Source organism: Guyanagaster necrorhizus (assembly GCF_019112545.1).
Source record: "Guyanagaster necrorhizus MCA 3950 unplaced genomic scaffold BT62scaffold_54, whole genome shotgun sequence".
Classification (NCBI taxonomy): Eukaryota; Fungi; Basidiomycota; class Agaricomycetes; order Agaricales; family Physalacriaceae; genus Guyanagaster; species Guyanagaster necrorhizus.
In genome coordinates, this window is record NW_025064933.1 from 177893 (window position 1) to 204582 (window position 26690).

General features: G+C 48.9%; 13 protein-coding genes and 1 non-coding gene across 14 annotated transcripts; 7 read left to right on the forward strand and 7 right to left on the reverse strand.

Annotated features, from left to right (window-relative positions):
* Positions 1-297: 297 nt before the first annotated feature.
* On the forward strand, positions 298-1817 carry BT62DRAFT_938342 (uncharacterized protein). The gene has a single exon (XM_043187523.1). The coding sequence runs from the start codon at positions 320-322 to the stop codon at positions 1709-1711; it is 1392 nt and encodes a 463-aa protein (XP_043033643.1). The 5' UTR covers positions 298-319; the 3' UTR covers positions 1712-1817.
* A 1332-nt stretch (positions 1818-3149) lies between these two features.
* On the reverse strand, positions 3150-4664 carry BT62DRAFT_976188 (alpha/beta-hydrolase). The gene is made up of 4 exons (XM_043189221.1): positions 4429-4664; positions 4273-4370; positions 3456-4222; positions 3150-3405 (listed from the first exon to the last, which is right to left on the reverse strand). The coding sequence occupies exons 1-3, from the start codon at positions 4481-4483 to the stop codon at positions 3461-3463; spliced, it is 915 nt and encodes a 304-aa protein (XP_043033644.1). The 5' UTR covers positions 4484-4664; the 3' UTR covers positions 3150-3405; positions 3456-3460.
* A 591-nt stretch (positions 4665-5255) lies between these two features.
* Positions 5256-6337, forward strand: BT62DRAFT_924244 (uncharacterized protein; the record flags this gene model as incomplete). Its single annotated transcript, XM_043184591.1, has 2 exons — positions 5256-5404; positions 5455-6337. The coding sequence occupies 2 exons, from the start codon at positions 5256-5258 to the stop codon at positions 6335-6337; spliced, it is 1032 nt and encodes a 343-aa protein (XP_043033645.1).
* A 1865-nt stretch (positions 6338-8202) lies between these two features.
* On the reverse strand, positions 8203-9786 carry BT62DRAFT_989355 (Aldo/keto reductase). Its single transcript, XM_043190153.1, has 8 exons — positions 9556-9786; positions 9422-9507; positions 9205-9363; positions 9128-9152; positions 9047-9078; positions 8718-8987; positions 8505-8661; positions 8203-8456 (listed from the first exon to the last, which is right to left on the reverse strand). Exons 1-8 carry the CDS (start codon positions 9667-9669, stop codon positions 8298-8300), a joined length of 1002 nt encoding a protein of 333 aa, XP_043033646.1. The 5' UTR covers positions 9670-9786; the 3' UTR covers positions 8203-8297.
* A 90-nt stretch (positions 9787-9876) lies between these two features.
* BT62DRAFT_t184 lies at positions 9877-9948 on the reverse strand. The gene has a single exon. It is a non-coding gene; the product is annotated as a tRNA-Pro (tRNA).
* A 33-nt stretch (positions 9949-9981) lies between these two features.
* On the forward strand, positions 9982-14322 carry BT62DRAFT_1081109 (heavy metal translocatin; the record flags this gene model as incomplete). Its single annotated transcript, XM_043179636.1, has 12 exons — positions 9982-9993; positions 10052-10177; positions 10233-10282; positions 10350-10511; positions 10559-10619; positions 10671-10832; positions 10873-11222; positions 11273-11556; positions 11611-11885; positions 11936-13448; positions 13489-13913; positions 13966-14322. 12 exons carry the CDS (start codon positions 9982-9984, stop codon positions 14320-14322), a joined length of 3777 nt encoding a protein of 1258 aa, XP_043033647.1.
* Positions 14323-14665: 343 nt separating this feature from the next.
* On the forward strand, positions 14666-15155 carry BT62DRAFT_938347 (uncharacterized protein). Its single transcript, XM_043187524.1, has one exon. It carries the CDS (start codon positions 14893-14895, stop codon positions 15145-15147), a length of 255 nt encoding a protein of 84 aa, XP_043033648.1. The 5' UTR covers positions 14666-14892; the 3' UTR covers positions 15148-15155.
* Positions 15156-15285: 130 nt separating this feature from the next.
* BT62DRAFT_938349 (uncharacterized protein) lies at positions 15286-16245 on the forward strand. The gene is made up of 2 exons (XM_043187525.1): positions 15286-15691; positions 15741-16245. The coding sequence occupies exons 1-2, from the start codon at positions 15309-15311 to the stop codon at positions 15772-15774; spliced, it is 417 nt and encodes a 138-aa protein (XP_043033649.1). The 5' UTR covers positions 15286-15308; the 3' UTR covers positions 15775-16245.
* On the forward strand, positions 15886-16565 carry BT62DRAFT_938351 (uncharacterized protein). Its single transcript, XM_043187526.1, has one exon. The coding sequence runs from the start codon at positions 15897-15899 to the stop codon at positions 16452-16454; it is 558 nt and encodes a 185-aa protein (XP_043033650.1). The 5' UTR covers positions 15886-15896; the 3' UTR covers positions 16455-16565.
* On the reverse strand, positions 16507-17075 carry BT62DRAFT_640478 (uncharacterized protein). The gene is made up of 2 exons (XM_043181730.1): positions 16871-17075; positions 16507-16811 (listed from the first exon to the last, which is right to left on the reverse strand). The coding sequence occupies exons 1-2, from the start codon at positions 16898-16900 to the stop codon at positions 16560-16562; spliced, it is 282 nt and encodes a 93-aa protein (XP_043033651.1). The 5' UTR covers positions 16901-17075; the 3' UTR covers positions 16507-16559.
* Positions 17076-18373: 1298 nt separating this feature from the next.
* BT62DRAFT_1051387 (uncharacterized protein) lies at positions 18374-20130 on the forward strand (the record flags this gene model as incomplete). Its single annotated transcript, XM_043178529.1, has 4 exons — positions 18374-18391; positions 18687-19298; positions 19351-19678; positions 20063-20130. 4 exons carry the CDS (start codon positions 18374-18376, stop codon positions 20128-20130), a joined length of 1026 nt encoding a protein of 341 aa, XP_043033652.1.
* A 476-nt stretch (positions 20131-20606) lies between these two features.
* On the reverse strand, positions 20607-21557 carry BT62DRAFT_924249 (thioredoxin-like protein; the record flags this gene model as incomplete). Its single annotated transcript, XM_043184592.1, has 6 exons — positions 20607-20642; positions 20699-20854; positions 20911-20991; positions 21047-21139; positions 21187-21396; positions 21450-21557. 6 exons carry the CDS (start codon positions 21555-21557, stop codon positions 20607-20609), a joined length of 684 nt encoding a protein of 227 aa, XP_043033653.1.
* Positions 21558-21884: 327 nt separating this feature from the next.
* BT62DRAFT_938358 (uncharacterized protein) lies at positions 21885-24002 on the reverse strand. The gene is made up of 5 exons (XM_043187527.1): positions 23689-24002; positions 23328-23636; positions 22931-23278; positions 22600-22881; positions 21885-22546 (listed from the first exon to the last, which is right to left on the reverse strand). The coding sequence occupies exons 1-5, from the start codon at positions 23963-23965 to the stop codon at positions 22095-22097; spliced, it is 1668 nt and encodes a 555-aa protein (XP_043033654.1). The 5' UTR covers positions 23966-24002; the 3' UTR covers positions 21885-22094.
* Positions 24003-24156: 154 nt separating this feature from the next.
* On the reverse strand, positions 24157-26168 carry BT62DRAFT_1013063 (uncharacterized protein; the record flags this gene model as incomplete). The annotated part of the gene is made up of 18 exons (XM_043178011.1): positions 24157-24209; positions 24261-24282; positions 24333-24534; positions 24593-24599; positions 24657-24709; positions 24755-24871; positions 24925-25025; positions 25071-25132; positions 25185-25263; positions 25319-25353; positions 25409-25443; positions 25499-25543; positions 25595-25638; positions 25694-25748; positions 25801-25814; positions 25875-25950; positions 26004-26022; positions 26078-26168. 18 exons carry the CDS (start codon positions 26166-26168, stop codon positions 24157-24159), a joined length of 1110 nt encoding a protein of 369 aa, XP_043033655.1.
* Between the last annotated feature and the right edge of the window lie 522 nt (positions 26169-26690).

A 26690-nucleotide genomic window follows, 5' to 3' on the forward strand; every position in this document is an offset into this window, starting at 1 on the left:
CTGTGTTGAACGCAGACTTTCTTTCTTTTACCGACATGGGTGCTTCGACGATACCTTCCCTCTTCCCCAGGGTCTGGAACATGTCCGTTCCTCACAGCTCTGCGAGGTCCGTTGCAACTATCCGTCGACGAAGCAACGCTATCGAGACGACGTTCCAATTCGACTCTACCAGTTCGACGAGTAATTTGCTCAAGTTTGATAGTCCCGTTGCCATGAGAGTTGCGGTCACTGCGTAAGTTGCTATCCTGTCTTGATTGTCATGGAGCTCACGGTTGTTGTCAGACCTCTCAACGGACCCACATCCTCCGGACCCAACGACATGCCAATTCTACCCGACGGCAGGGTTCTTCGACTGCCACAACGACCTGTTGAGACGCCCCGCACCTACTCGAATTCCTATAGCCTCTGGATGCCACCTAATGCCACGACGACTATCACCATTATTGAACACGGTTCGACGGATGAGGAGGACTTTCCACCTTCACGTTTACTCTCTGTGTCGTCCATCCCCGAACATGAAGTGCCACCATCGCCGGAACGTGTCTTTACCTCCGCGGATGCGCATGAGTCTGTGACGAGCATCAACTGCCACTTGCAAACACGATCGTTCTACCCCATCGACCCGGCACACAAGAGGGCGACTCTTCTGAACCTAGTAGAAGCCACCATACGCCCCTTAACGCCCGTCCCCGCCGAAGACGACTCTGACCATGAAGACGTTTCGTACTTGCTATCTCTGGTGCCGCCTAGTCCTACCAACACCACCACTGGTACTTTCGACGATGATGAGTCTGATGATGAGTACTTGGATGATTCCGCCGGTCTTGGACCTCCTTCTATGGCCGCTCCATTCTTCACGTATCCGGTATGCAACAACGGCGATAGCTCAGGTGAAGAAGGCTGGGACGTTGATGATGAAGACGAACAAGGTTTAGCAAGAGGGCGCGCCCTTTTTGTTGGTCGAGTCCTGAATTTCGAGGATACTCGCCCTGGAACCCCTCTGAGGTCATTTTTGGATATGTCGACTGAGGATTCGGACGAGGATGATTCGGACGAATATCCTTGTAATGCTCTCATATTCGATGATGAGTTTACGGTGGATCAAATCTATCGGGATCGACGGACTCCAGATCTCAGGGAGTCAGTGCTCGACAGGACTGACAGGGCATCTCAATCCCAAGTCGAATCTCTGAGCCGGCGGTCATCGGAATCCGGCTCGCGCACAGGACGCGATAGCCAAGTTCTGCTTGATGACGTCTTCAATCCTGACGTTACAATGGATCTTTTCTCTCACCCCGAACCGGAAGAGCACCCGTACGCCCTCATGGTCTCGTCCACGCAGCGGTTCTACGAGTGTGATAATCCGAATCACATCCCCCACCTTCGGTACGAGCATTGCTGCACGAATTCTGTCCACCCGTACCAACACCCCTCGTTCGCGCCGTTTTTGCCGTTTCTATCGATAAGCCGACCTCGGTCGTCCGCTTCCTCGCTGCTTCCGAAGAGGAGCACGCGCAGCGCTGCGGGTAAGATTGTTCATGGTCTCACGAAGAGCCTGCGCGGCGCTTTCGCGAAGGTTCCCAGCAACGCCGGAAGCAGGGACGCGAAGGGGAAGAAGAGAATGAGGACGCCTGATTTTGAAGTTCCGAACGGCTCCTCGTCGACCTCTCTTCTCTCGCCTTTCCGTCTTAAGAGAGCAAAGAAGTTCTAAAAATGCTGCAATGTTCTTCTATGCTTTATATATGCGGTATGTAGATAAGTCTGGTACCTAACTTTCTTAGTTTCCGAGCCATTTCTCTATTGTATGATTAACGTCCATTTACATCACTCATTCGACCATTAATATGCATACTCCTAAAGTGTATACTACTATTATCTTCCGGCCATGACATGTGCGCCGCGGTGTCACGTGGTGGCTGGTTGAGTTTGTTCTGGAACTTGGAAGACGCCGAAGAGCGACCAACGGCAACCAACGCTCACTCTAATTGCTTGTATCCTTACTGCCTTTTTACTAAAGTTCAGCGAGGATTCCTCTTCTGTACATGTTTCGATCCTGCGGTCCTGGAATTTCCTCATTTCTCTGCCAACAGCCCAGATACAGCGACGACTTGCTATTTCTTGACCTCGCACCTCTCGACTTGTACAAATTACTCCAAGGCTAACAGGGAAGCCTACCAACCCATCGTTTCCTTCCGTAAGAGAGCCTACACTCTCAATAAATTGCCACATTCCGAGACCTGCAAACAGAGCTTGGAATCTTGATATCGGGGATCAAGTGCCATTCAGGTTTTTTCCGAGCGCGATGCTGTGAAATACGAGGACTCGGATTTGGATTTGTACGTCAATCATAGTCAGTGCTACGAGGTCAAAGCGTTCCCTACTCCAGGCTGGGTACGTACCACTTTCGACCGCGGGGGGTCCCAGTCGGAGAGTTTTGAAGCTAACGCTGCCCATGGCGATTGGCTGATGCACTTCATTGTCTTTACGCTCCCACCTGGTCGTACTCCAACCCCGCGATTGCAGGGGGTAGAAGATCCAGCTGATCATCTCGAAGTACTCACCAGCTGACGTGATCCCGCACTTCCGCTCTAGTGAGCTCTCTGAGTCAAACAGCGGGTTTCCACCCCTCAGGACGTTCTAAGACAAAATTTCATAGCTTGTGTCATGAATTTTTATCACTCACTCGCACGCCTACTCATTGTACGCTCGGGCTACGTTCCGTTCCAAGCCGGGCGAATAAGGCCCGCGACGTCACAGCTCGAAAGAAATATCATGACCGTGGGGTGGCTCCGGACGATCCTGCTATTGAGTTACATGATATTTTAGGACGAGTCGGGGATAAGTGTTGTTGGGACGATCTCCTTTTGGCAAGTATGTATTCGCAATTCGGAGTACAGAGCGATTATTGAAGGTGGGTCCCGTTCCGTACGTTGAACTCTGCGTAGATGAGAAAGGAACGAAACTTTTGTTCATGATTAAGCATGTAGTATTTTCAAACTGGGCGGCACAGAGGGGGTGATTGTGACGAAGGTTGGGTAGACCAGCATCGTCAAGACGTTTGACAAGGTATTTCAGAGTCTCAGACGAGGAGTCATCTAAGAGGATAGAGATCAGGCGGGGGAGAGACTGCATATTAAAGTACCACGTCGACGAGCTTGTGATTATAGCCGGGCGAGCCCGGCTTTACTATATACTCGCAGAACTCGCCAGTTCTTACAAAGCAACATGCATTAACAAGCAACAAACTGAACAGACCAACTTGTTGAAGAACAAAGACCTGGTGATACACAGATATGGTACGCTGATGAAACGCAGCATAAAGTTAACTCATACTATTATCACAGACACTCAGGTCTTGCATCTTTTTTAAACGTTTTCGAACGGAAATACACATGTTTCGTAATTCTGTGTTGGTTCTATAAGTATACGTCTGTAAGAATAGCCGACGCACTTACCAATATCACGCCGAGTTAATCCATTTTACGACGTCCGATGCCCATTCCTCACCTTCGCCCGTGCTGAGCGCAAAAGAAACGCTGATGTGATTATGCCCCGCAGCGACAAACTTATCATATGTGAGGCCACGAGCCTCCAAAGCCAACTGGAAACTTTTGAAGGCGTTGATCAACGAGTCAGGGTCTCGTTCCGAAATACCCAAGAGTAATCTAGGAAGAGAAGCTATCTTCTTCTCAGAGGCCGCCTGCAGCAGGCCGAGTGGTAGCTTTTCCTTTTGCTCGAAGCTACCGTAGTATTGCTCTACCGCGTCGGTCATGAACGAAGGCATATCTTCAAATGTGTATGCCCCAGCGAAGAGAACCGCGCCCTTAATTTTGGGATGTAAAGTGGCCGAGTACAACTCGGGGGTGATAAGAATCGTAAACACGTTCATGGCTCCGGCAGAGTGGCCCATTACGAACAGAGCGTCGAGATCGGGCTCGGTAACTCCACTGAAAATGAGCTTCTCGGGGTTGTCGATGGTCCACTGCATGGCATCGCGTACATCCTGGGCTGCTCCAGGATGCTGGACGTCGGGGACGAGGCGGTAGTCAGGGATGATGGTTATGAAGCCCTTGTCTGCAAAGTACGATCCGAGGTTGCCGTATGAGAGATCGGCTGGAGGGGGGAGGACACGAGCGCCGGTACTGAAGCCTCCTCCGTAGCAGAAGAACAGAAGAGGGCTCTTGGATGAGGCAGACGTAGCTGATGGGTAGTAGATATCAAGCTGATCGCAAGAGATGAAAATTGGGATTCAGCGAGTTTGGAGAGACATACTTTATGTCTTTCCGTCGCACCATACTGAAACGTTCTCTTGCTCGTTGCTAGAATCTTTTCTTTCTGAGCGTCGAGGAGCGGTAAGAAGATGCCCACAGCTGTCAAGATCATTGTCAACCGCAGTAGAACAGAAGCTGGATTCGATATCGAACATACTAGGGAACAAGATATCTGGAACGTCTCTCTGCTGGATTTCCGCTACCTTGTCCATGGCTGGGATTTGTGAGATAACAGGGCACCCCGGGACCTTTTATACGGTTGGATTACCGGACTGACGGCAACCTTCCCATAGGGAGTTGGCATTTGAAGAATGGTTGAGCGCTGATACTTACAGCCCAGCATCCAATCGTATAATATCTAAGGAGTAAATGTACTTGGTACTTAGCCGTATAAGGCCATAGGCAGGCTATGTACGGAGTCTTGAGTGGCGTTCGATCTGCCACGGCAAGTCCCGAATATGCCACAAGGTGCAGCCGGAATTCAAAGCATTTACATTTTCATTTTCTGGTTTATTGTCGACTTGAACTGTCGTGAACGGGGATTTACTTGCCGTGAATTCAACGTGTGGCCGACAACGGGCTCAACGCGGACTTTGCGCGCTCTGGGTCAACTCTGGGTCTCTGCCCTGTAACCGAGCTGTCGACACTACCGGTCAGCACGGCACTGATGTTCCTGCAAATGTCTTGGAAACAACTGAGTGTCCTTTTTGTTTGTCGAGGACATGCTTGACGACCCGTGTCTGTGTCACGTTTCTGCGAATGTTGTCTTGCACCATCATCACGTACGTGCACTTGCTTGGGCCGTTTTTAGACCGTCAAAGTATGGCCATAGCGCTGTCGAAGCTTCATCAAAACTGGATCAATTGCCAAAAACGTTGATGACGCGGACACGAACAAAGTTTGTTTACCCGAGGTCGGTAGTTATATAAGGTGGCGATGACTCAAACCCAATGTTTTCTAGTCTCACCCATTGCTGACACTACTATGGAGGTCCTGATCCCTTCTTACCGTTCACATTCCCCATCCCAAACTCCAAGTGTCACCGTCATCCTCAAGTCCCCTGGCTCTGATCACCACGTAGTACTTCCAGGCTTAGCGCCTGATGCCCGTGGCTATGTTCACATCCAAGTCGAGTAAGTTTGCACTGTTACTCGTGTCTTTCTACCTAATATCCTTTGCCAAGGTGCTTGTTCAACGTCCCCCCTTCCGTCGATGATCCGCCTTGTCAGAAGTTGGAACCCGAGTCACAGGGATTTTCGTTTACGGGCATGTTTTCCTGGGCAACTGAGGGGTTGAAGAACAGGCTCTTTGTCTTTGGCAACGCCAGCTCTCCTATCCGCAGCAGAAGCAGCAGTCCGTATGCAAGCACGCCACAGCCACGACCCATTGGTCCCCATGGGGGCCCTGTGATTTACGCAAACAGCCACACGGGCTTCTTCTCATCATCTCCTCCTCCAGTACCAGACCTGCTCTCCTCGCCACCTCCTGTCAGTACAGTGCCACGGGTCCCTCCATCGATAAAAGATATGGCGTCCTCCATCTCGCTCTCGACCTGGGCAGCGGCTAGCTCGATTCCCTTCATCTATCGGCACGGGGAAGTGTTCGTTCCACGTCATGATGATCCATCAGTGGAAGATCATGAACGCCGCCACGAGCTTGAAAACATAATGCATCCTCTCCTTCCCACGGCTACGCCGGAAAAGGTCACGCGAGAACCTGCTGCGCCGCCAGTGCCGTGGTTGGAGTCTCGGCATACTGAGGATTCCGGGTCATCATCATTGACTGATTTCATCGGCTCGCAGGATGATCTAGCAAGCAACGCTGCACCAGGACCGGCACAACCGTTACCGCCACCGCCTCCACCGCCTCCTCCTCCTCCACCACCACCACCACCACCTGCTACTGCAGTCCTTCCTGTCCAGGCTCCAGCTCCTCTTCCTGTCCAGGCTGCGACGGAAGCTGTCGCCGGTCCATCGTCAACACCGAAACGACTGAGGGGGGATAACGAAGACGATTCCGATGCAGAGGAGGAGGAAAGACCAAGGTCGAGGAGGCGAACCCAATAAGCACCTCTGGCCGTTGATTTGCCTTTGAAAAGGCTGTGTCGCTTGCGACGTCTGGTTCATTTTTTATTTTCATCATCGTCATTGGCATCAGCAACATCATATCATCATCATCATTATACGACACACAACTGCACATTTTATTTTCAAGTCAATTTTCTTGTCATACAGAAATCAACGTAGCATTGTCGCAGTCACGCGGCTTCACCTGTACAAACACGCGTTCAGGTCGCGCACGCGTGTGTTCGGTTGATCCGCCCGTGTTGGCCGGAGCTCGTGCATCAACAAACTTCAACGGCAACAACGGCGCGGTTTTAAGATGGATTTGCTGTGACACATGTCTTCAAGTATCAAGTCCTCAGCGTCTCTTGCATTTTTGAAGCAAGAATACGTTCTACGAGAGGCGCAATGAATGGTAGGAGTCGAAACGATAAGAAGCATGCGGGGAACGATACTATGTGAACTGAACCTACACCTCTTCCCGCGTTCTCGTCAGCAGAAGATAGACGCAAGATGCGATCAGTACGCGCCACTTTCAATACAGTCGACAGTTCCAGACTGTTGGAGAGACGAAAAACTTTACAGGGAAGACCTTCGGCAACCGCGTTCAGATTCTGAGAACGTAAACAGCATGAAATTTCTTTTGGCCTGTGGCTTCAAGAGCTTATCGTAATAGTTTGAACCAAGGATCTGACGGTGGATCTCACTAACCGTAATGGTGTCTCTGTTGACCTCAAGCACGATGAATCTGGGCGCGATAAATTTGTGCGGTATGTACTCCCTACAAGACCAAGTGTTCCGACATGTCCCCCAAGGTCGTAACCAGACATCCCCCGGAAACCATCGAGCAGATCGTCTTTTCCTGTAGTCCCTTAAACTCATCTCTTCTGAATGCGTCGATCTCATCACCTCTTCCGTCCTTGTGAACCACGCACGCACGGGCTGGGGTTTTCCCTGGCGTATATCCTGGCGCGACGTGTATGTACCGAAGCGACTATCTCAACTTGGATCCGGGGTTGTCGAACGTCTTCTGTCGGAGTATATCTTTCGACGAGTCGAAGCGAAGCTTGGGACGGGATTTCGTTGATGGAATCGCGAGCCAACTTTTTGGCATCGAGAGATCGTTCTGAATTTGCGGTGGGATAACGTACCCCGGCAGGATACGCGGGCAACATCCCCAGAAACGCAGAGTCACTCACCGGCGCCGGTGAAAACCTAGATAGATGGGGGAATGAGACGTTACATGTCTGATGGGCTCCATTTATACAATTGGGAGACAGTCAGGTCAGCAGCCTTTCACAACGGAGGAGCATCAGGTACCGCAACTTTGAACCCTTTCTTTCACCTTCCAAATATTCTCTAGGCTATCCACAATATCTAGCAGGGTGTCTCCGAGTGATATATGCATCCGCTTCTCAAACAGCTCTCTGTTGATTTTGAACGTAGGGGAAGGTCACTCTGGTGCTTTCGACGGATGAACAAGATGGTTCCTTGGCTCTGGCGACTCCTTGGGCAATGATTTCGATGGCGTCTTTATATAAGACGAGTGATGCGGGGTAGACCAGAGGACATCTCTTTCTATCGACCTCCGGGGTAGGCGGTGATTCTAGGGCGCGGAGGTGTGCACGGACAGATGATACTTCGGAGTACGGAAAAGTGGACGTTGTCAGGGCGTGTTATGAAACCGTAATACAAAACACCACAGACCGGTCAAATTTATCATTCAGCTCACCACCTTGACATGATCAAAATAGGTGCTTTGGTTACTGCTTAATCCTGGATGCTGTCTTGCAAGCGCTCATGTAACATGGCCAACGCCGAAGCATGATTCTCAAATCATAATCGCTAAGTGGTCGGACCTTTGCTTTGCACGATTCTGGAACGACTTATTGCCATCCATTCGATACATATACAGTAATGATACAAATTTATCTCTTATGTCTGATGCTTCGTCGGATAAAAGCTACTTCGATAACTCAGGCGTTTGCTGCAACACAGTTCCCATCCCAGCTGCTGAATACCTTTCTCCAGGAATGTCACTTTCCTCTGCGAGTATACGAATGGCAGCGACTTCCTCTTGGCTGAGCTTAACCTTAGCCGCTCCCAGATTTTCTTCCAGATACTAGGGAACAAGTCAGTGTAAGACAACGGGGTATAACGACACGAATACCCTGATCTTCTTCGTCCCAGGAATAACGACAAAATCGTCACCTTGCGCAAGGATCCAAGCAAGGGTGACCTGACCAGGAGTCGCGTTATGCTTTGACGCGATGGCCTTCAAATGATCAACAAGATTAAGAATCTTCGGGAAGTTCTCCTTGGAATACCTGTAAACGCATCATCACTGCTGCGCTCTCAAGCAGGCGAGCTCAAGGATACCCACTTGGGAATGGTCCTACGGAAATCTCCTTCTTCAAAGTCGTCGGGAGACTTGTATTGACCAGTGATGACGCCCCTAGCCAAAGGAGAATACGCGACGACCGTGACACCCAGTTCTCTGGCCGTTTGCAAGATCCCCAGTTTCGGGTCTTCAATATAGAGAACAAGGGGAGAATACTCGACCTGAATGGCAGAGATTGGATAGATGGCATGTGCTCGACGAAGGTCCTTGGCTGTGCACTCTGATAAGCCGAGATACTTCACTTTTCCCTCCCTGGCGGAGCGTTTCGGCGTCAGTACAAGTAGGAAACAATCTATAAACTGTGAACTTACTTAACGAGCTCGGCCATCGCAGTGACGGTATGCTGAAGAATAGTCAGATTGGGGTTATCGGGAAGAAAAGAATGGACCGACTTCAATTGGTACGTTACGATCGGGTCTATTCAACGGTAAGAGGTGCGACTGCAGCTCAATTTCAGTGAATCACTTACCGGTGTTGATAGTACAGATCGATGTAGTCAACCCCAAAGCGTTCGAGAGATTTCGCACATTGCTGTTTAACATACTCGGGATCGCCACGACTTCCAGTGGGGGTAATGCCGAACTTGGAAGTCAGGAAAATCTCGTTTCGTCTACCCGTTCGTTTGAACCTGAGTACGCGCGCGCTGGAGACAAAGTCCGTTTTTACCAATGCGAATGCTGACATACCATTTTCCAATGAGCAGCTCAGAGTCTCCGTAAATGTTGGAAGAGTCCCAGTGCCTGCAACCTTTCTCATATGCAGCATCCAGAATCTGTACGGGGTGTCAACAAGAGTCCTCATCCGTGAGAACAGACCTTGCCTTGAAACGCTCCTCGTCGGAGCCTACTGCCCCATAGTAGCTGCTGAGACCCATGGCACCGAAGCCAATTGGATTAATCAAAGCATCGCCGATTTTCCTGGGAGGTAAGGACATGGTGATGGTTGGGAAGAAACGGCACACGCTTAGTAGTCTTCTTTATACGTTGACGAAATGCATGACAAAGCCTTTCCCGAAACCAATGGAAACGGTGATCATGTATGATGAAAGTACTTCAGTACTCAAAAAGGGACATGCCTTTTAAAGACATGACGTAAAAATACTTATATCAATTTATTTATTATATAACAAATTATGAAAAAAGGGCCTCACTGGGAATTGAACCCAGGACCTCCTCGACCCAAACGAGGAATCATGCTACTAGACCATAAGGCCATATGTAGTTGTGGCGTATTTCCAATTAAGAGGATGCCGTCAAGTGTACGTTTCAATCTTCAAAGCCAAACTAAGTCTCAATTCCGAGTTTGGTTCAACTCAGTCCAGTCGATATAACGGATTGCCTCCAATGCCAAGCACCTCGATTGCGCGTCTTGGTACTAGACCAAAAGGCAAGAATGAGGCAGAGCGTGTCGCCTCGCGGTATTTCACCTCTCAGGCCATTTCTGTACGTCCCGTCGAGGAGCATAGTCGGTCAGTTCCATCTAAATCGCGATTGCTAGCTTGTAATTTTTGATATTTCTACATCGTTCATCGTCACTCTCGAAAACGGGTACGGAAGTGATCATCAAGCTGAGGGATACCGAAATCGATCTATCCCGTGTGGCTCTCGCTCACAGTAATCTGGGCAATATCGCTCCTGAAGTTCATTCTGGCAGAGTTCAGAAGGCGAATTTTGCGTATGTCTCCTCTTTCGTGCCTGGGACTCCACTGGACCTTTCGAAATCATCGTATAAGGATATTGCGACAATCTCTGCTGACCTCGCGCGCATCCTTACGAGGTGCTCGTTGGGTATTGATTCCTCTGGCATTGCTGGAACCGGGGCAGAATCAGCGAGTTGACTTTGCTGCCGCTCGCTCTCTGCCACATCGAGCTTAGCGCCAAAAACGTGATTTTTATAACATACATCCTCCTTCTCTTTTCTGATACATGCACATAGATAATTTTGAGTGGCGAGACCAAAATTGCGTCCATCGTCAACTGGGAAGGTCCTCTTCTGCTGCCTTTGGGGATGAACGCATGGCATATACGCGATTATTGTGCTATTCCTTCTTCAGAATATGAATCGCTTTCTGTAGTCGAGGCTTTTTGGACAGCTCTGGTCGAATCTTTCCCCGGTCCCTCATCTCACCGTGCGCTAGTCACTGCAATGCAGACAGGACTTGTCCTCAGCATCTTTGATGCATCTCTGGAAACTCGCGATCTGGAGCAAATTGTCTCAGTCTATAATTGGCTGGATGATACTTTTTACGAGGATCACTGCTTCCCGAGGAGTACACAGACCTAGCACAAGCGACCTGGAAGATTCAACATCCCAATATCCACCTCCGAAGAGTGTGCCAGCTCATTCAACGGCAGCCGAAAAGCCGACCCTTGTCGCCAAACTTTCCCGGCCGAAAGCTATGGCAGAAGGAAAACTTGCCGCGGCTAGTTGCTTCTCGCAAGCCGTCACGGAAGCGCATGTCCACGATGAGCAAGGGTGTTACAGTCTGTACGGTCTTTTCGGCCCTCATACGTTACATGCACTCACGACAGCTATAGAACACTGGTGGTCACCTTCGAGAACGAAGACGAGGTCATCGTACAACTCCGAGACTGCGAAATCGACTTGTCTAAAGTCGCACTTGCGCAGTCTACTGGGTCCTGTCGTTCCCAATATCCTTATGCTGAAAATCCTGCTTCGAGCGCGCAAACTGCGGCGCCGGCTCAAGAGGACGATCAGCCGTTCTCCTGTTGTTCGGGTGACGATAACGATGATAACCCGGTAATTGTTGGCAGAGAAGGCTCAATTGCATTGCAAGGACTCGGGTTATCGACTCATGCTAGCAAGTTTTCAATTTGGGTCCCATAATTTGTAACGTGTGCTGACTGCTGTACAGAAGTTTGCGGACGCAGGTGCTGCGGAGCTGCATGTTGCACGAGTCCGATAAGAAGAGGAAGACACTTAAAATTTTTGTGGGAAGCTAAAAGAGTGCCATGTTGTACTGGAATCGACGGAGAGCGTCTTAATTATGCTCCCGTCGATGACACGTCACCCGCCGACCAAGATGGGAAGGAAAAAGTTCTCACTCTCATGGTTGTTGGCATGGACTGTCCAGCGTGTTCTCCAAGAGTTGAACAAGCACTGAAAGGCCTCGGGGTGACGGACATAAAGGTACAAAATAATTTCGATACAAGTAGTGCCTTGACTAACAGTGAACATAGGTGGAATTTGTCAGTGCTCGAGCGAGTTGTAGCTACATCAGTGGCTCCATCGATCCCGAGACTATCCGCCGCAAGGTGGAAAACACAACCGGATTTATTTGCACCATTGCAAGCTTGCGAAATGGCCAACGTACTCTCCGCGTATCTTTCTCCCCCGCCGGTGCCCCAGCCGAGGACATTCTTCAAGCACTTTTTGGTCGCGAACAAGGGATTTTGAAAATTTCTCGCGCGGATGTTCGCTTCACAATCGATTCTGCGGCACGTCACCCGTTAGCGCGTGATATCCATGGAGCCCTGCTTGGGCAAGGGTGGATGGTGACACCAGTTAACGAAAACGACGGTGAGACGGCCATAGACAAAGCAGCGGCGCTTGACCTTCGTCGCTCGATCTGGCGCTTCCTTTTATCTGCAATTCTTACCATTCCGGTCCTAGTCATATCGTGGTCCAGTGGCTTCGAGGGTCAATTCGCTCTTCGTGGTGGGATCGCTCTCGGCCTCGCGTCCCTCGTCCAGATATTTTGTGCTGGTCATATCACTCTCGCTGCAGGACGCGCAACCATCGCTGACCGACGTTTAGATGCCGATGTCTTAATTTCTCTATCTTCCCTCTCTGCATATCTCTATTCCATGGTCAGCTACGGATATAATGTCGCCAAACATCGTGTCGATCTCGATAGCTTCTTTGAAACGAGCACCTTGCTCATCACACCGATCCTACTCGGCCGCCTCGTCTCTGTCTATGCACGGAATGCAGCCAGACGGAGCTCTGTTGGCCTCACTCCTCCTCCTACTGAAGCCGCACATTGGATTGATCCCAAACTCGTTAATAGTGCTCAAGATATTCACACGGCATTGCTAGAAGTGGACGACACGGTCGTTGTTCATGCAGCTGAAACCATACCAAGTGACGGTATTGTCGTCACCAACACGTCAGATATCGACGAGTCTTTGATTACTGGCGAGACCGTCCCTATAACCAAAGGCCCAGGAGCTCCGGCTCTTGCAGGAACAACAGCCCTTGGTCCGCAGTCATTATATATCCGTTTATCGAAAACCGTACAAGACAACTCACTGGCTGAATTACGCCGTTTAACTGCAGAAGCGCGCTCCTCCCGAGCTCCTATCCAAGATACAGCGGATAGGATTGCGCGTCGTGTTATTCCTATTGTATTGGCTGTTTCGGCAATCTCGTTTAGCATGTGGACGCTAGTGCTCAAGTATGCAAGGCATGAGTCCCCAGGCAAGGCAGTCGCAGACGGTCTCTCTTACGCCGTCGCGGTATTAGCTTTGTCATGTCCATGCGCCCTCACTCTATGTGTCCCCCTCGTTGTTCTCTACGCACGGAATGCATCCCAGAAGTCACAGTTTTCTCTGCTCTTTAAATCCTCTGCTGCTCTCCAGAACGCGCGCGCCGTTACCCATGTCATTTTCGATAAGACAGGAACGTTGACGACCGGAAAGATGAGAGCGGTGGAGTCAAATTTTGACGAAACCAGTGGAATATGGATTGCAGGTGACGCCAATAGGCTGATCAAGGCTCTCGTTGCGGGTAGAACATCCTGTGTCGGCCGCTGTGGCCCGATATCTGGCTGTGGGTGCTGATTCAGTCAGTGACCTAGACAATATAGAAACTGTGGTGGGCAAAGATATCCAAGCCAACTGGAATGGCTCTATCGTTCGAGGAGGAAGCGTTAGCTGGTGCGCGGTGCAAGATGTTGATTGCGTAGTTAACATGCTGGATGCAGGAAAGAACGTCTTTGCTGTAACAGTTGACCACGTCTTCCTCGCTGCCTTCGGACTGGAGGATGACCTTCGTTCCGAGAGTACCGAGGTTGTGTCGTCTCTGGTAGCACGGGGAATCACAGTGTCCATTCTGAGTGGAGACCACCAGAAGGCCGTTGACGGAGTGCGTCGCAGGCTTGGAGTCGAGGGAGTCAAAGCGAAGGGGAACTGCCTACCGGAAGACAAACGGAACATAGTTCGTATGACTTCGTGGAGCGTGTCCTGCGCATGCTCATGGAATGCCACAGCAAAAGAATATTGTGGTTTTTGTTGGCGATGGGAGTAATGACACCGCAGCTCTCGCCCAAGCAGATATTGGCGTGTCCCTGGTGTCGGGAACAGCTATAGCCATCAACTCGGCTGATACCGTTATACTATCCGGCAGTTTGAGGGGCTTGTTGCAGACAATCACGGTGTCGCGTCTGACCTGGCGTCGCATCGTGTTGAGCCTCACTTGGGCGCTGTCGTACAACGTCTTGGCCGTGCTCTTTGGATCTGGGCTCCTTGTTGATATCCGCGTACAGCCTCAATGGGCTGGATTGGGTGAATTCGCCTCTCTCGTGCCAGTGCTGGCGATTGCTCAGTCTTGTCGCTTTTTCAAGTGAAGAAGCAGAAAGCAAAGAAGAATTTCGATAACAGTAGAGGATTCACTTCACGTTTCTACACATGGAAACCAAAATGTCGCTATCCTGATTGTAGTTTTTATATGTACAGTAGGCTTGATATGTATGTTCCTTCAGGCTCAGTTTTTTCTGGTTTGGAAATGTAAAACAATTTTTGAAGGTCCTTTGTCGAGCATTCGCGTTAATCACAAGTCCGTGGCATCTTAACTTCGACCTTCGCTTTTTCTTGCTGCTTGAAGGTCGCTCTCGGTACAGGAATACATATGATCCTTGTAACGATTTTTTGTGGCAATATCGCCATAACCAGAATATGGCCCGAGAGCTGTTATTAATGAAAAAACGTCTTCTGAACTAGTCTTAACCAAGTCTAAGCTACTGCTTGTTAGTTCCATCGAGCCAGAAGTTTGTCTTTAGGTAGTAAGATGTCTGGGAACTCCTGAACCGTGAGTACGTGCCATGTGCTGCGCCAAGCCTTATCTGCACTACCAATTCTCTCCCTCTCTCGTTTTACGTTTGGTGTCTTTTTAACCTGAAAGAATTTCTGACATCGCTATGGCTAGCAGTGATGTCGATAGTTGCTGCGGTCTCCCTGACTGTGGTGTCCGCAGGAGCGAGGACTCTTGCCGCAACAGTGACTCTCGTGCGGCGGTCCCGACCCCGAGTATAGAAGAAACCAATCAGCCATGCTCCTGTTGTTCCGGTGGCAACAGTCTTGAAATTGATGATACGCCGGCAGTCCAAAGCAGAGTCGATTGCGCTGCAAACGCGGCCGAGTCGAAGCAGCAAGTTTTCATTCGTGAGGTTTGATAGATGTGAAGTGCGCTACTAATATTAGCGATGTATACCAAAGTAGACATGAATCTTGTGAAATTTGATCAATCAAATGTCAAACTCTCAGATGTCTCACTCCGGTATTTATAAAGAGAGGGACCTCAAAGCGCCTGCCCAGAACTTTGTCCATGACCACCATGACCACCTTACAACCTACCCTGCAATATGCAGTTTTGAGACCTAGATTACCGCTGGAACTCATGGATAGAATAGTTGACACTATTTCCAATGATGTTCCCTCCCTCACAGCTTACGCATTATCCTCTCGCCAACTTGTCCACCGCAGTCGCTATCACCTATTCCGTGCCATACACTTCGATTTCATCCCACATCGATCGTTCAATCGCTGCGAAAATTTCTTGGAGAAGTGCCAAAATGTGGCGCCACTTGTAAGGAGTCTTACCTTGAGCGAAAATGCCCTCCAGGCCTCCGAACCACAGCTGCCTACCATCTTTGCAATGATGAAGAACTTGACGTCCTTGCATCTTGTCAAGGTGGACCTAGTTGGCATTAATATCATTTGGCCTGAGGTTGAGGAATTGGAGATGAAGCATTGTTATGTGACGAACCTTGGCACCTTCCTCGGCGGGTTCCACAAATTAAACAAGCTAGCGCTATGCGATGTATACATTTATGAAGAGACATCTTCATCATCTGAAGTTTCTCTTAAGCTTAAAGAATTAGTGATTACCCCAGCCAACACCCAATCAGACATGAATACCATCATGTGCCTCCTCCCGCTCCTCTCCATGCCACCTCATATTCGACGGCTTACCTACCCAATTTACCATCCGGAGCAGAACATCCCACAATACAACGTGATTCCTTATACGCACCTGGATGAGTTATTTCTGGTGGGAGTCTCCGAGCCAAAGATACCCGTTCCGGATATCCAAAACGTTGCCAGGCTTCGTTTGCTCGTGATCACACCCTGGCACTGGGATGTGGCAGATGGATGCAAAAACTACGATGAGCTAACAGATTGGCTCATACGCCTGCTACACAAAGCCCAAGGGGGATGCTTAAAGGAGGTCCAATTGGAGTATGACCTGATTGGCATATCTGGGAGTCAGAACAAGTGGGCAGAGCTCGATGCAGTTCTATCGAAGATGGAATTGAGCAAGGTTGAGCTCGTGTTCAGCGCAACCCCAGAAGAGTGGGACAGAGAAGGAGAAGAGAAAGCCGAGTGGAAGCCGGAGGGATTGATGTTCGAATCTGCTGCGTTCTTTGAACAAGTTAAAGGGCGCGGGTTGTTGACAGTCTCCAGAAGATACTTAAGTTAAGTTTGTATGTTTGCTACTATCTAGACGCTGCTATTGCGTTTTGGACATTGAATCAGCTGCATATAAGATACGAATAATACAACTTGTGTTTTTCATTATCATGAATCAGAACATATATATCAGTGAATATGCTGAAAGGTTATGAGTCACAGCTGCGGGTTTCAACCACCTTTCATGATCTAGGATCGCAACAAGACTAAACCAACAGCGAACACCTAGCAGTCCTTGTCTTCGATTCGACGAAAACACATCACCATTTGAAGGCGTCGAAATTTGTGTTTGCTGCAACCTGTGGCACTCCAAGCGAATTGGTTGAAGCCGCGATGAGAAGGCCAGTGAGAGCTGATTCGGCTGTTCCTGTAAACAAAATCAATCCGGCTGCCACTGATGGGTAGTCAATGTCTGGATTATCGCACCATGTAGATCACTGCTGGCAGAAGCCGCATTTACAGCCTCGATAAGTTTGTCCGAAGCATCGCTCGGTATCGTGGAGAGTAGTCCCATCCGGGGGAAGTCCACAGAGGGGTAGGACGGATTGCCATATTGAAACGAGGACAAGGCACTACAGCCAGTGTGTACATTAAACTGGGATCAATAACCAACGCTGACGGAAGACAAATCTTTTCAAAAATGGATCTCCAAGACACCAGCTGTAGAGATAGCTTTCATCGAGGACAGGCGTGTCAGTGACGGCAAGATTCGCATTACAGATGTCCATAGTATTAGGATATGCTTGGACAATAAAGTCTCGCGGATCAATATGTGATATCTTTCCTCCGATCTGGAATGCGAGTGCATGGGGAGTGGAGCAACAGAACTCTGTCCCAACCAGCTGGGAGTAGATTGCATCTATGACATCCGAAGGGCCGCGTATGAGTTTCCCTTGCTAGTTTTTATGCCAAGGAAAACATGGACGACGTTCCAATACACTTACGATATCAACAAGACCAGAGACTGTGATACCCGAAGAAGCGAGAGAGGAGTTATTCAATTCAAGTCCGTCAAGGCATCAATGAAGAATTCCCAGGTAATGGGGTATTTCTAGGCATGGGTGTGTGGGTGGCGATCATGGATGATAAGTCTAGGTTCGACATACCTCATTCGGAGCACCTGTTGGCCCGGCCAGACCACGTTCTTCGCTGGAACATGAGCGAATGGGAACCCAAGTGAGACTCATTCTTGATACCAGCGGGAAGCTCTCCGATGCTTAACTGTCCAACGTTACCTCCTCGAGATATTGTGTTCCGTTGCAAGGTCACAGTGAACATCGGGGCGTTTAAGTCTGCCATAGCTATGAGCCGAGCAACGAATGGGCCCATGGAGTGTACGAATTAGAATGATCCAATTGCTGACGCTGAGGCCCAATATGGCTCGTGAGGGCAGAAAACGCAGGAAGCATGGCGTTGAGGCCTGGAAGAGAGCGTGTTCTAAAGTTTCCTTAGCATTGTTGGCGACTTCTAGCAGGTAGTACGTCTTGACGTTGGAAAAGCGATGTGTGCTGGTAGAAGAAAATGTCTGACCAGATGAAACTGTATAGAAACAATTAGGAACGGAAGAAACGTAGGGCAGAGACAGAGTTGAAGGGGAAACCAAGACCGAAAATCCCTGCTGCGCCTGTATCGAGTACACTCATACTTGTATCATTTATCAAGGCAAAATATTAGTCATCGAGACGCAATCCCGCCGGTGAGACTGTATCTTGTCCTATGGGGTCAAAGGCATAGGTTCCTGTCCGTAAATTGCCGTAAAACAACTGGGCTTCAAGACCTGTCGACGAAAAGCCCGTTTGAGGGTATAGCGAGACATCTGTCACATAACTTCCAGATGTGCAAGCATTCGGAATAACCCACAAGTCAGAGGAACCAGTATCTACAGATCAAAAAGAGATAAATAGATCAATGTCTATTACGATTACAGGGATGTACCCGGCACTAGTGGTATAGAGGTGTTCCCAATGGTCACCAGGACATAGGTATTTATGTTGATGATATGTTAATATTACGATGAGAACTACGATGAAAAGTACTTACACGTCAAAATCATCACCCAAACCAATGGCATCGGAAAGCTCATCACGATTTTTCAACAGCGGCCCATGATATTCTTGTGTCTGTCTGAATATCGGCATGTGTATCCCGCTGCTTGTTCCGTCCTTTCTGCGATCCTTACTATCCCAGTCCTGGTTTTAGCCTGGTCTGCCGGTCACAAGAGCCAGTTCATCCTTCGTGGTAGGACACTACAGAGGCGCGTTCGTCTCGAGCACGTATTCAGGATACAGCGGATCGGATTGCTCAGCAAATCGTTCCCATTGTACTTGGTGTCGCTTCCATCGCGTTCCTCGTGTGGACGTTAGTGCTCACATATGCGAGACACGAGTGCTCAGGCGAAGCGGTCGCAGATGGGCTCTCCTATGCTGTTGCGGTCTTAGCCTTGTCATATCCATGCGCCCTCACCTTATGTGTTCCTCTTGTCATTCTCTATGCACGGATCGCGTCCCAAAAGCCGCCATTTTCCCTGCTCTTCAGATCATCCGCTGCTCTACAGCATGCGCGTATAGTAACGCATGTTATTTTCGACAAGACGGGGACCTTGACGATAGGGAAGATGAGAGTAGCCGAAGCAGTTTTCTGCGAAGATAATGACATATGGATTACAGGGGTTGCTGAAGGGCTGATCAAGGCTCTGGTTACGGGATCAGAACATCCTGTTTCAGCTGCTGTGGCCAGATACTTGCCTGCGCAAAGTGCTTTAGTGGAGGAGCTTGATGATGTAGAGACTATTGTGGGGGGAAGGCATTCAAGCCAATTGAAATGGTTCTATCGTTCGTGGAGGAAGCGTTGGCTGGTGCGCTGTGCAAGATGTTGATTGAGTAGCCACCATGCTGGACGCCGGAAAGAGCGTCTTCGCTATCACGGTTGACCGTGTCCTCCTCACCGCCTTCGAACTGGAGGATAATATTCGTCCTGAGAGCACCGAGGTTGTGTCATCTCTGGTGGCGCGAGGGATCTCAGTATCCATGCTCAATGGCGACCATCAGAAAGCCTTCTGGAGCGCTTTCATTAGAGGTCTCCCTCCTTCTGAGAGGTCGCCAGCTCACAAACGCTCCGTGCTTACCGCCATGCAGGCTGGTCTGACCATCATACATCACTTCGGCGATTACTGTGTGGCTAGAACCGAGATGCAGGAGTTTGTTGACATATTTGATTGGTTAGAGGATGTATTCGGTGAGCTGTGCATATAGACGATTCGACAAAATATACCATGTTATCGGCGTCATTGACAAGTAATGGAGCCTTAACCGCTTTTGTGGGACATCAGGCCCGTACTTTAAAACGACATCCATCATGTTGCGATAGACCCTGCACGTTCAGTGGCCAAATAGAGTATATTCGACGTGAGGAGTATGTAGAATTTCTAACGATCCAGAATGTGTCAGATTAAGTAGGCAGTCATACAACGAAGGTCACTCTAGCTGATAGCAGTCTTGACGTGCGTGATGGCTAACAGCATACCTAGTGGAACAAGCGTAGGAACCTGAGTTCACAGCCCGAGGCGAGGGTTCACGAAACAAATAATCCTTTAAATATATTTGGCACCACGATTATTAGATATATGTAGTCAGGGTAGCGCGGCCGAGTCATACTATGCTACGGGGCACGACCCAAGGAAGCAGTGAGCCATCCATCGATAACGATCCGAGTCTCGGTGACTGCTCTCAGCCCGTCCACAGTGTAAATGATGTTCGGCCTCGGCTGCATAAAAGGAGCCGTGTTGAACGTCCTTGAGAGTCGCCGACCCTTTCTAGCCAACAGCATGGGCCTCAGGGAAAAAATCCGGATGATAATGGGGTATGGGGACGAACGATGACGAGGCGTCTACAGAGCGGAAACTTGACGCAAAGTACTTGAGTGAGGAAAAAGGACATAGCGCTAGAATTGGGACTGAAAGGCTCTTCAATGTCATTCTTGAGAGAATATTAATTTAGACATAGAACCGTTGATATCGACCGACATTAGAATCAGATGAATATGAGAAGATTGTGGTTCGGAATCAAAGAGGAGGACCACCGCAGTCGATCATCTCCGTTACGTTACATGTACAAATTTCCTTCATTTACTGACTACCTTACAACATAGAACCCTTCACCATCATTTAATCCACTTTCAAAGGCGTCGTCCGGAGGTAAGGCTACGGAAACGGAATGTCAGGTTACCGGTTACTCTATGAATGGATAAAGAACACACATAGTGGACCTTGTGCTGAGGGAACAAGGTTTTCGCCTCCTCATTGTTAACACTAGCGTGGACGATAACATCTTCACCCTTGTTCCAGTTAACCGGTGTGGCGATACGGTATTTATCGCCCAGCTGGATGGCATCGATGACACGTATGATTTCGTCCTGAGAACAAGATACGTCAGATTCAAGTACGAGCGATGGTCAGACGTAAAACGCACAAAGTTTCGTCCGGCAACAGCAGGATAAGAGATGGTCAGGCGGATGACCTTTTTAGGGTCGATGATGAAAACCGTACGAATCTAAGTTCAATGTGTCAGTATGAAAGACGCGTCAGACACGCAAGTGGCAACGTACAGTGAATGGCAGTCCCTTTGCATCCCTGTTGGTAACATCTTGGTAATCCAGCATGTCGTACAAGTAGGAGATTTTGCGATCATCATCAGCAATCTGAGCCACATCAGAAGGCGCCAACTTGGAGTGAATACAATACTCACGATGGGGTAATCGACGTAGGTAGGACCGGTTGTTTTTCCACCATACTCTTCGATGTCTTTAATCCATTGGTTGTGCTCCTCGAGACCGTTCGCGGAGATACCGATAACCTTGACGTTGCGCTTGGCAAAGTCGGGGGCACGGCGAGCGACTTCACCGAGCTCAGTTGTGCAGACAGGAGTAAAATCTCCTGGGTGGGAGAAAAGGACGCCCTATACATGTATTAGTCCCGGTGTCACCACAAGGGTACCAAGTCGAGACACACCCAAGAGTCGCCTAACCACTCGTGGAACTTGATTTTGCCCTGGGTGGTCTCTGCCTCAAAATCAGGGGCGATGCTGCCAAGTCGGAGGGTTTGATGCTGGTCGGCCATTGAGTTTGGATACGGTGTATACAGGTCTAGGGGTGGGTTTATATATTATTATCATCTCACCATAATGACGTGATTTCGACATTGACTGATTCAGATTCGTACTATTACTATCACACTTTGGTGTGAATATAGACCCTGTAAATATGACACTACTTGCCGAAAGTGGGCTGTTCCTCATTCACTGAGGTGCGGGGGTTCTGACCAAAATCATCAGCAAGACGGAAGTAAATGAGCTAAGACTTGCCAAGAATGATCATTTAATAATGAAAGGTTCTATTTTAGGGGCGATTGATGCCTGGAGGAAGGACCAAGATACGTAAGGAAACGGTTCACGTTCATTTCCATATTCTCAGATTTATACATAAGCTCATCATTCAGATAGGTATGCCTCGGACCCGAAACAAATTCATTGACAATGAATAGTTGCAGCGTCCGAGCATGGTTAATTCTAACCAGGTGACAGATGATCCACCCGAGTTCACTGCATTCAGAATCCTTGGTCACAAGGCGCAATTCTCCCTGGAAAGAGTGTTCAAACTAGGGTCGGCGGTTAGGTGGAGGGCCCCGATATGGACGCTGAAGTGGCATATATGGAGTAAATTGAGGTCGATGCAAGGACGGCGACGGAGCTGTATACCGAGGAGGATACGGAAGATGACCATGAGGGCGCGCTGGAAGATGGGCCTCCCACACTTTCGGTTTCCCCATGTTGTTCGATGGCTCTGTCTGGGACTGGCCCTTCTTGTGCCGCTTGCTGAAGGGTTCGACTTCACCATCCTCCCGTTTCCGTTTCTTCGCTTCCAAGTACTGGGGAAGTGAAGGCTCTCTTCGGAAACGCAGGAGGTCGATAAGATTTTCGTTGGCCGCTTTACAGCACGCCGCAATCTTGGCGTCAGACTGATTGCGATAACGCGTGGGCACCGAAAACTCTCGAAGATCCCGCTGGCCTTTGGTCGGAGACAAGTTGACTGTCATTGTGCACGACCATGCTAAGACATCGAATAAACTGACTGGTCTGTGTCAGAGAATATAATAAGCTTACCATCCCGTTGATTCTTGTACTCAAAGGTGGGCTGCTCGTCGTTTGAGGCCTGACACTCCTTGGTCAATTTCGGCAGAAAGCTGTCTTTGATTCTCTTCATCTCTGGCGTAATCTTGTTGATCTCTTTCGTTACCTCCTTTAACCAAACCCCCACACCCTGAGACACAGCTATAAGGGCTACGGCAGTCTTGGATTCGCCTCGTTTTTGAAAACGTGCGTCCACGATATATGATTTGCATTGTTTAGGATCCGGACGGTCGATTCGGAGGAGACAACCTGACACTAGCAATAGAATAGGCGTACTGAAAACATAAGGAATTGAGAAACGCACGACTATTCTCCGTGAACGGCAAGTATTCAGCTTGTAACTGACTACCACGTGTCGACTGGATGGTCTGATTGAGCCAACCAACGGCTTGAACTTCTGACACGTTTTGCTTTGCCAGTGAAGGCTCGGGAAGAGGGCGAGGAAGCAAATTATAGAATTCTTGAAGGGACACCTGTCCAACAGGAGGTGGTGCTGGGAACGAAGCGCCCCCAGTGAATTTCAAAGCACCTTCTGCAATGGCCACTAGTGCGCACGCAGCCTTAGCTTCGGTGAAGCCCTTATACAGTGCGGCGGTGGAGTATACACGGAATGAATGCAAAGTCGCAAGGATCCGGAGAGCAGCACCGTGACCTGCAAGATAAGATGAGCGATACGACAAGAAGGCCTTGTATTGACTTACGCTCTCCGTCCTTGGCAGTAACATCATACCACTTGACCAAAAGATTACTCTCCTCGCACCAATCCTCTACCGCTTTGACTCCCGGGTCCTTTTCAGGGACCATATTATCGACCTTGTCCTCATTCTCCAACAAAGCGAGATGTTTAGAGAGCTTCGACTCTCCTTCAGCGATAAATTGAAGTGCATCATGCTCGATTGCCCTCTGGCACACCTGCGCCTTTGCTTCCGTTTTTCGGGTAAAAGTGGCATCCGACTGGTAGCTTCTCATCGAACCATTCGGCCGTGTTATCGTGAGGATACACTGCTTATCTACCAGGGATAGTCAGAAACGAAATAGAGAGGCAAGCCTAGAGATACGCACTTGCATTCGTTTCCTCCTTGAGATATTCAAACTTGAGCACCCCCGTGTTCCCAAAGACTTTCTGGCATGTATCGTGTAGGGTCCGATTCGCATTTACTGATATCTGTTCTTCGTCCACAGCAGGCTTCTCTGCCGTAGAAAAATGGAGAATCGTGTACGAGGCATCGGGGACGTCTGGTGGCGGTTTATATGGCAGGGTTTGGAATTCATCAAGTGTAAGGCCTCCGATGGAGGCAAGATTCCAGGAGATGGCATCCAAAGTTTCAAAGATGCCCATCGAGAGATTCCATCGAGGACGGTACAATAGACGAATCTAACCCTAACCATATGATCAGCATTTTTGAATTATTTACAACAAAAATATAGCAAAAAATCAGAGCCTATACTACAAGGATGCTCTATGGACGGTGGTGTTGATACAAATTGTGTCTCTTCAATGTGAATCAATCCTATCATACGTGCAAATGCTTATCGTTCCTCCAGATCTCCAGGCATCGTTGCCACAATCCCAGCTCCTGCGGCTACAACACCTAATCAACGACAACACAGGATGCATTTAAACAGAGCATTACCTTTCCCATACGACCCATCATGCTAATGATTATCAGAACGTATGCACCTCGGAATCAAGCCTAGGCACTCACCAACTGATCATTAGAGCCATGAGCCTGCGAAAACTCAATCGTTTGCTCTCTCAAACCAAGATCCGAGATGTCAACGTCGTTACCTACCTGGCTACGAACGACTGGAAATCGACTATTCGAGGGAGTACTAGTACTGTTGAACACAAGACTATCCGCTACAGCGCTATTGAGCTGCTCACGGAGAGCCGGTCGAGTGTTCAAACTACAGTGAACAACATTGAGTATGGTCTTGCATGGAGGTATAATTTGAAAGAGCTTACATGGCCACTACATGAGATGCGACGTTGAATCAAGAAAAGGCAGCAAACGAACAAGAGGACGCACGCATCGTGATAACATATATCTTGTTTATACACAAGTGTGTGGGCATCCTGACACTTGGCGTAACTATCAGGCAGCTGGATCGAAAAATGGCAACGCACCAGTGCAAATCCGTCTGTTCCACGCTATACATAATCAGCGTTAGAGTCTGTACGACAGTCACCAACAGTCCCCGGTTGATGATATAGGTGAGCATTTTTTGGATAACATTATTTGTTCTGAAAGTTCATTTATAGGTGAGTTAGACACCCAATGATTGAGCCGCGCTTACCGAGAGATCGCTGACCGGTTCTGGGAAAGATTCCAAGACAAGGCGATTGTAATAAGGATATCTGCAAGGGCCGCGGAGCCGTTGAACGCTGATATAGTTCCCTGCGGGAAGTTTAGAACATGCATGCACATGGTAGTCGGGCTTACCACTCTGTCCTTTTTACTAAGTCCCGCGAAATTGTCGTCTTGAATTTGCGCAACAACAAAAGCTAGACAAGGGTATCAGAATGTTCTCTTTTCAAATAGTCTCATAGCACTCACCAGTACACGAACCTGATTGCATCCAAAATAAGGAGTAATGCTCGGAAATCGAACATAAACTCACCAAAACTTCCCAGCGCTAAAAACGTCTGAAAGCCCATAAATAAGGAGAAATGTAATATATACGGACTCACAATGACGGCAGGAACGAGCCAGTTTTCAGAATTGACTAAAAGCACATCTAAGTCAACTCCGTCTCCGATTGCCTGCCTAACCCGACTCACGTTTATATATTCTGACAACAAAGAACAGTTCGACGCTGTAGCAATACACTATTCAGCCTATTGTGTTAACAAAGCGACCAGAACACCTACATCAAAACAACGACAGCGGTCATCATTATCTCTGCGTCGAATGAACTGCCAACAAGGTCATCAAACGAGTACACGAACACTACAGCCGCTGCTTACTGGATGATAATCTCCATTTGATCCGTATTCCCAAAGTTATCAATCTAAAACGCCTCCATTAGCACGCTTTACGAGAATGACAAAACCTAGGTCCCTCACGAGGTAGTGATGCAAAATCTGTGTGTTAACACCAGTCACAGCAGCGTCCATGGCTCTGTCATGAGGTTCAAGAGAAGCAAAGCAAAGATTTGGACCAGGTTACGCACACTAGAAACACCACCTATAAACACCACCGGCATTTAACGGGAAGGTCGTATCTCGCTGAACAGGCAAGACTCACTAGTGAACGCATAAGCCATCCATCTGTATTCGCGTTGAGGTAGTTCCAGGCCTGTACGATCGTTATACCAAAAAGCCTGTCATATTCCAAGTCAGTCAGCGTAAGGGAACGGGAATCCTCAATAATCACGCAGTCGAAAGAGCGTATCCTGAAAAGAAAGTAATGTGACCCCACCCCACCACCGATACTGCGGCGGTACTCACCATAATACAACCCGTCACCCACCCCAGAGACGTTTATGCTAACGTGCCCAATGGGACATGCGTCTGACGCTGACATAGCAAGGGAGGGCATGAACATCCCAACGGCATTTATATACCCTTGACCGCACCATCAATCGGAATCAGAAAATGCCTGCGCATGAGTGTACGGCAAAACGATGCATGGCAAGGTGGAACTCGAATTCTCCGTATGGCTGTAGACGCTATTGAATGCCGGTTATACCGAGGCAGTCTGGATGTCTGGATTTTCCAAGGAAATCACGGCTACCGGAGTAGGTGCATGTCCGTTGTATCGGAGCCGGTCCTTATATGGATCCCGGAATGTTGGTGTGAAATTTACAACCGCACTGACGCAATTCTATTGCCCACTTCCAGGAATGACCGTGGTGGCAAGGATATACCAGCGATAGTGGTCCTCATGGAGTCTGCACATAAATGTTCCGAGGATCCTCCGCCATTTCCCTGAAGACCTAGTTATGACAATGGGCTAAGCTCAACATACAAATCGCTTATCTTATTGCTGCATAGCCAACTGCATTGGCAATACAATCCTCCCGGCTATCTTCATCCATCGTCAGCTGAACGCAACAAAGAA

What these genes read in the sequence shown, in the direction of transcription:
- BT62DRAFT_938342 (XM_043187523.1), top strand. Translation starts at nt 320, where the DNA reads ATGCCAATTCTACCCGACGGCAGGGTTCTTCGACTGCCACAACGACCT.
- BT62DRAFT_976188 (XM_043189221.1), bottom strand. Translation starts at nt 4,483, where the DNA reads ATGGACAAGGTAGCGGAAATCCAGCAGAGAGACGTTCCAGATATCTTG. An exon ending in TCCAGATATCTTGTTCCCTA is followed by an intron (nt 4,371 to 4,428) that starts GTATGTTCGATA and finishes TGATCTTGACAG; the next exon opens with CTGTGGGCATCTTCTTACCG. An exon ending in GTGCGACGGAAAGACATAAA is followed by an intron (nt 4,223 to 4,272) that starts GTATGTCTCTCC and finishes TCTTGCGATCAG; the next exon opens with CTTGATATCTACTACCCATC.
- BT62DRAFT_989355 (XM_043190153.1), bottom strand. Translation starts at nt 9,669, where the DNA reads ATGTCCTTACCTCCCAGGAAAATCGGCGATGCTTTGATTAATCCAATT. An exon ending in CCGACGAGGAGCGTTTCAAG is followed by an intron (nt 9,508 to 9,555) that starts GCAAGGTCTGTT and finishes CACCCCGTACAG; the next exon opens with ATTCTGGATGCTGCATATGA. An exon ending in ATCGTAACGTACCAATTGAA is followed by an intron (nt 9,079 to 9,127) that starts GTCGGTCCATTC and finishes ACTATTCTTCAG; the next exon opens with CATACCGTCACTGCGATGGC.
- BT62DRAFT_938347 (XM_043187524.1), top strand. Translation starts at nt 14,893, where the DNA reads ATGGCTAGCAGTGATGTCGATAGTTGCTGCGGTCTCCCTGACTGTGGT.
- BT62DRAFT_938349 (XM_043187525.1), top strand. Translation starts at nt 15,309, where the DNA reads ATGACCACCTTACAACCTACCCTGCAATATGCAGTTTTGAGACCTAGA. An exon ending in CTAGTTGGCATTAATATCAT is followed by an intron (nt 15,692 to 15,740) that starts TTGGCCTGAGGT and finishes TATGTGACGAAC; the next exon opens with CTTGGCACCTTCCTCGGCGG.
- BT62DRAFT_938351 (XM_043187526.1), top strand. Translation starts at nt 15,897, where the DNA reads ATGTGCCTCCTCCCGCTCCTCTCCATGCCACCTCATATTCGACGGCTT.
- BT62DRAFT_640478 (XM_043181730.1), bottom strand. Translation starts at nt 16,900, where the DNA reads ATGCGGCTTCTGCCAGCAGTGATCTACATG. An exon ending in TGCCAGCAGTGATCTACATG is followed by an intron (nt 16,812 to 16,870) that starts GTGCGATAATCC and finishes TTTTGTTTACAG; the next exon opens with GAACAGCCGAATCAGCTCTC.
- BT62DRAFT_938358 (XM_043187527.1), bottom strand. Translation starts at nt 23,965, where the DNA reads ATGGGCATCTTTGAAACTTTGGATGCCATCTCCTGGAATCTTGCCTCC. An exon ending in CAAGGAGGAAACGAATGCAA is followed by an intron (nt 23,637 to 23,688) that starts GTGCGTATCTCT and finishes TATCCCTGGTAG; the next exon opens with ATAAGCAGTGTATCCTCACG. An exon ending in GTACAAGAATCAACGGGATG is followed by an intron (nt 22,547 to 22,599) that starts GTAAGCTTATTA and finishes TCGATGTCTTAG; the next exon opens with CATGGTCGTGCACAATGACA.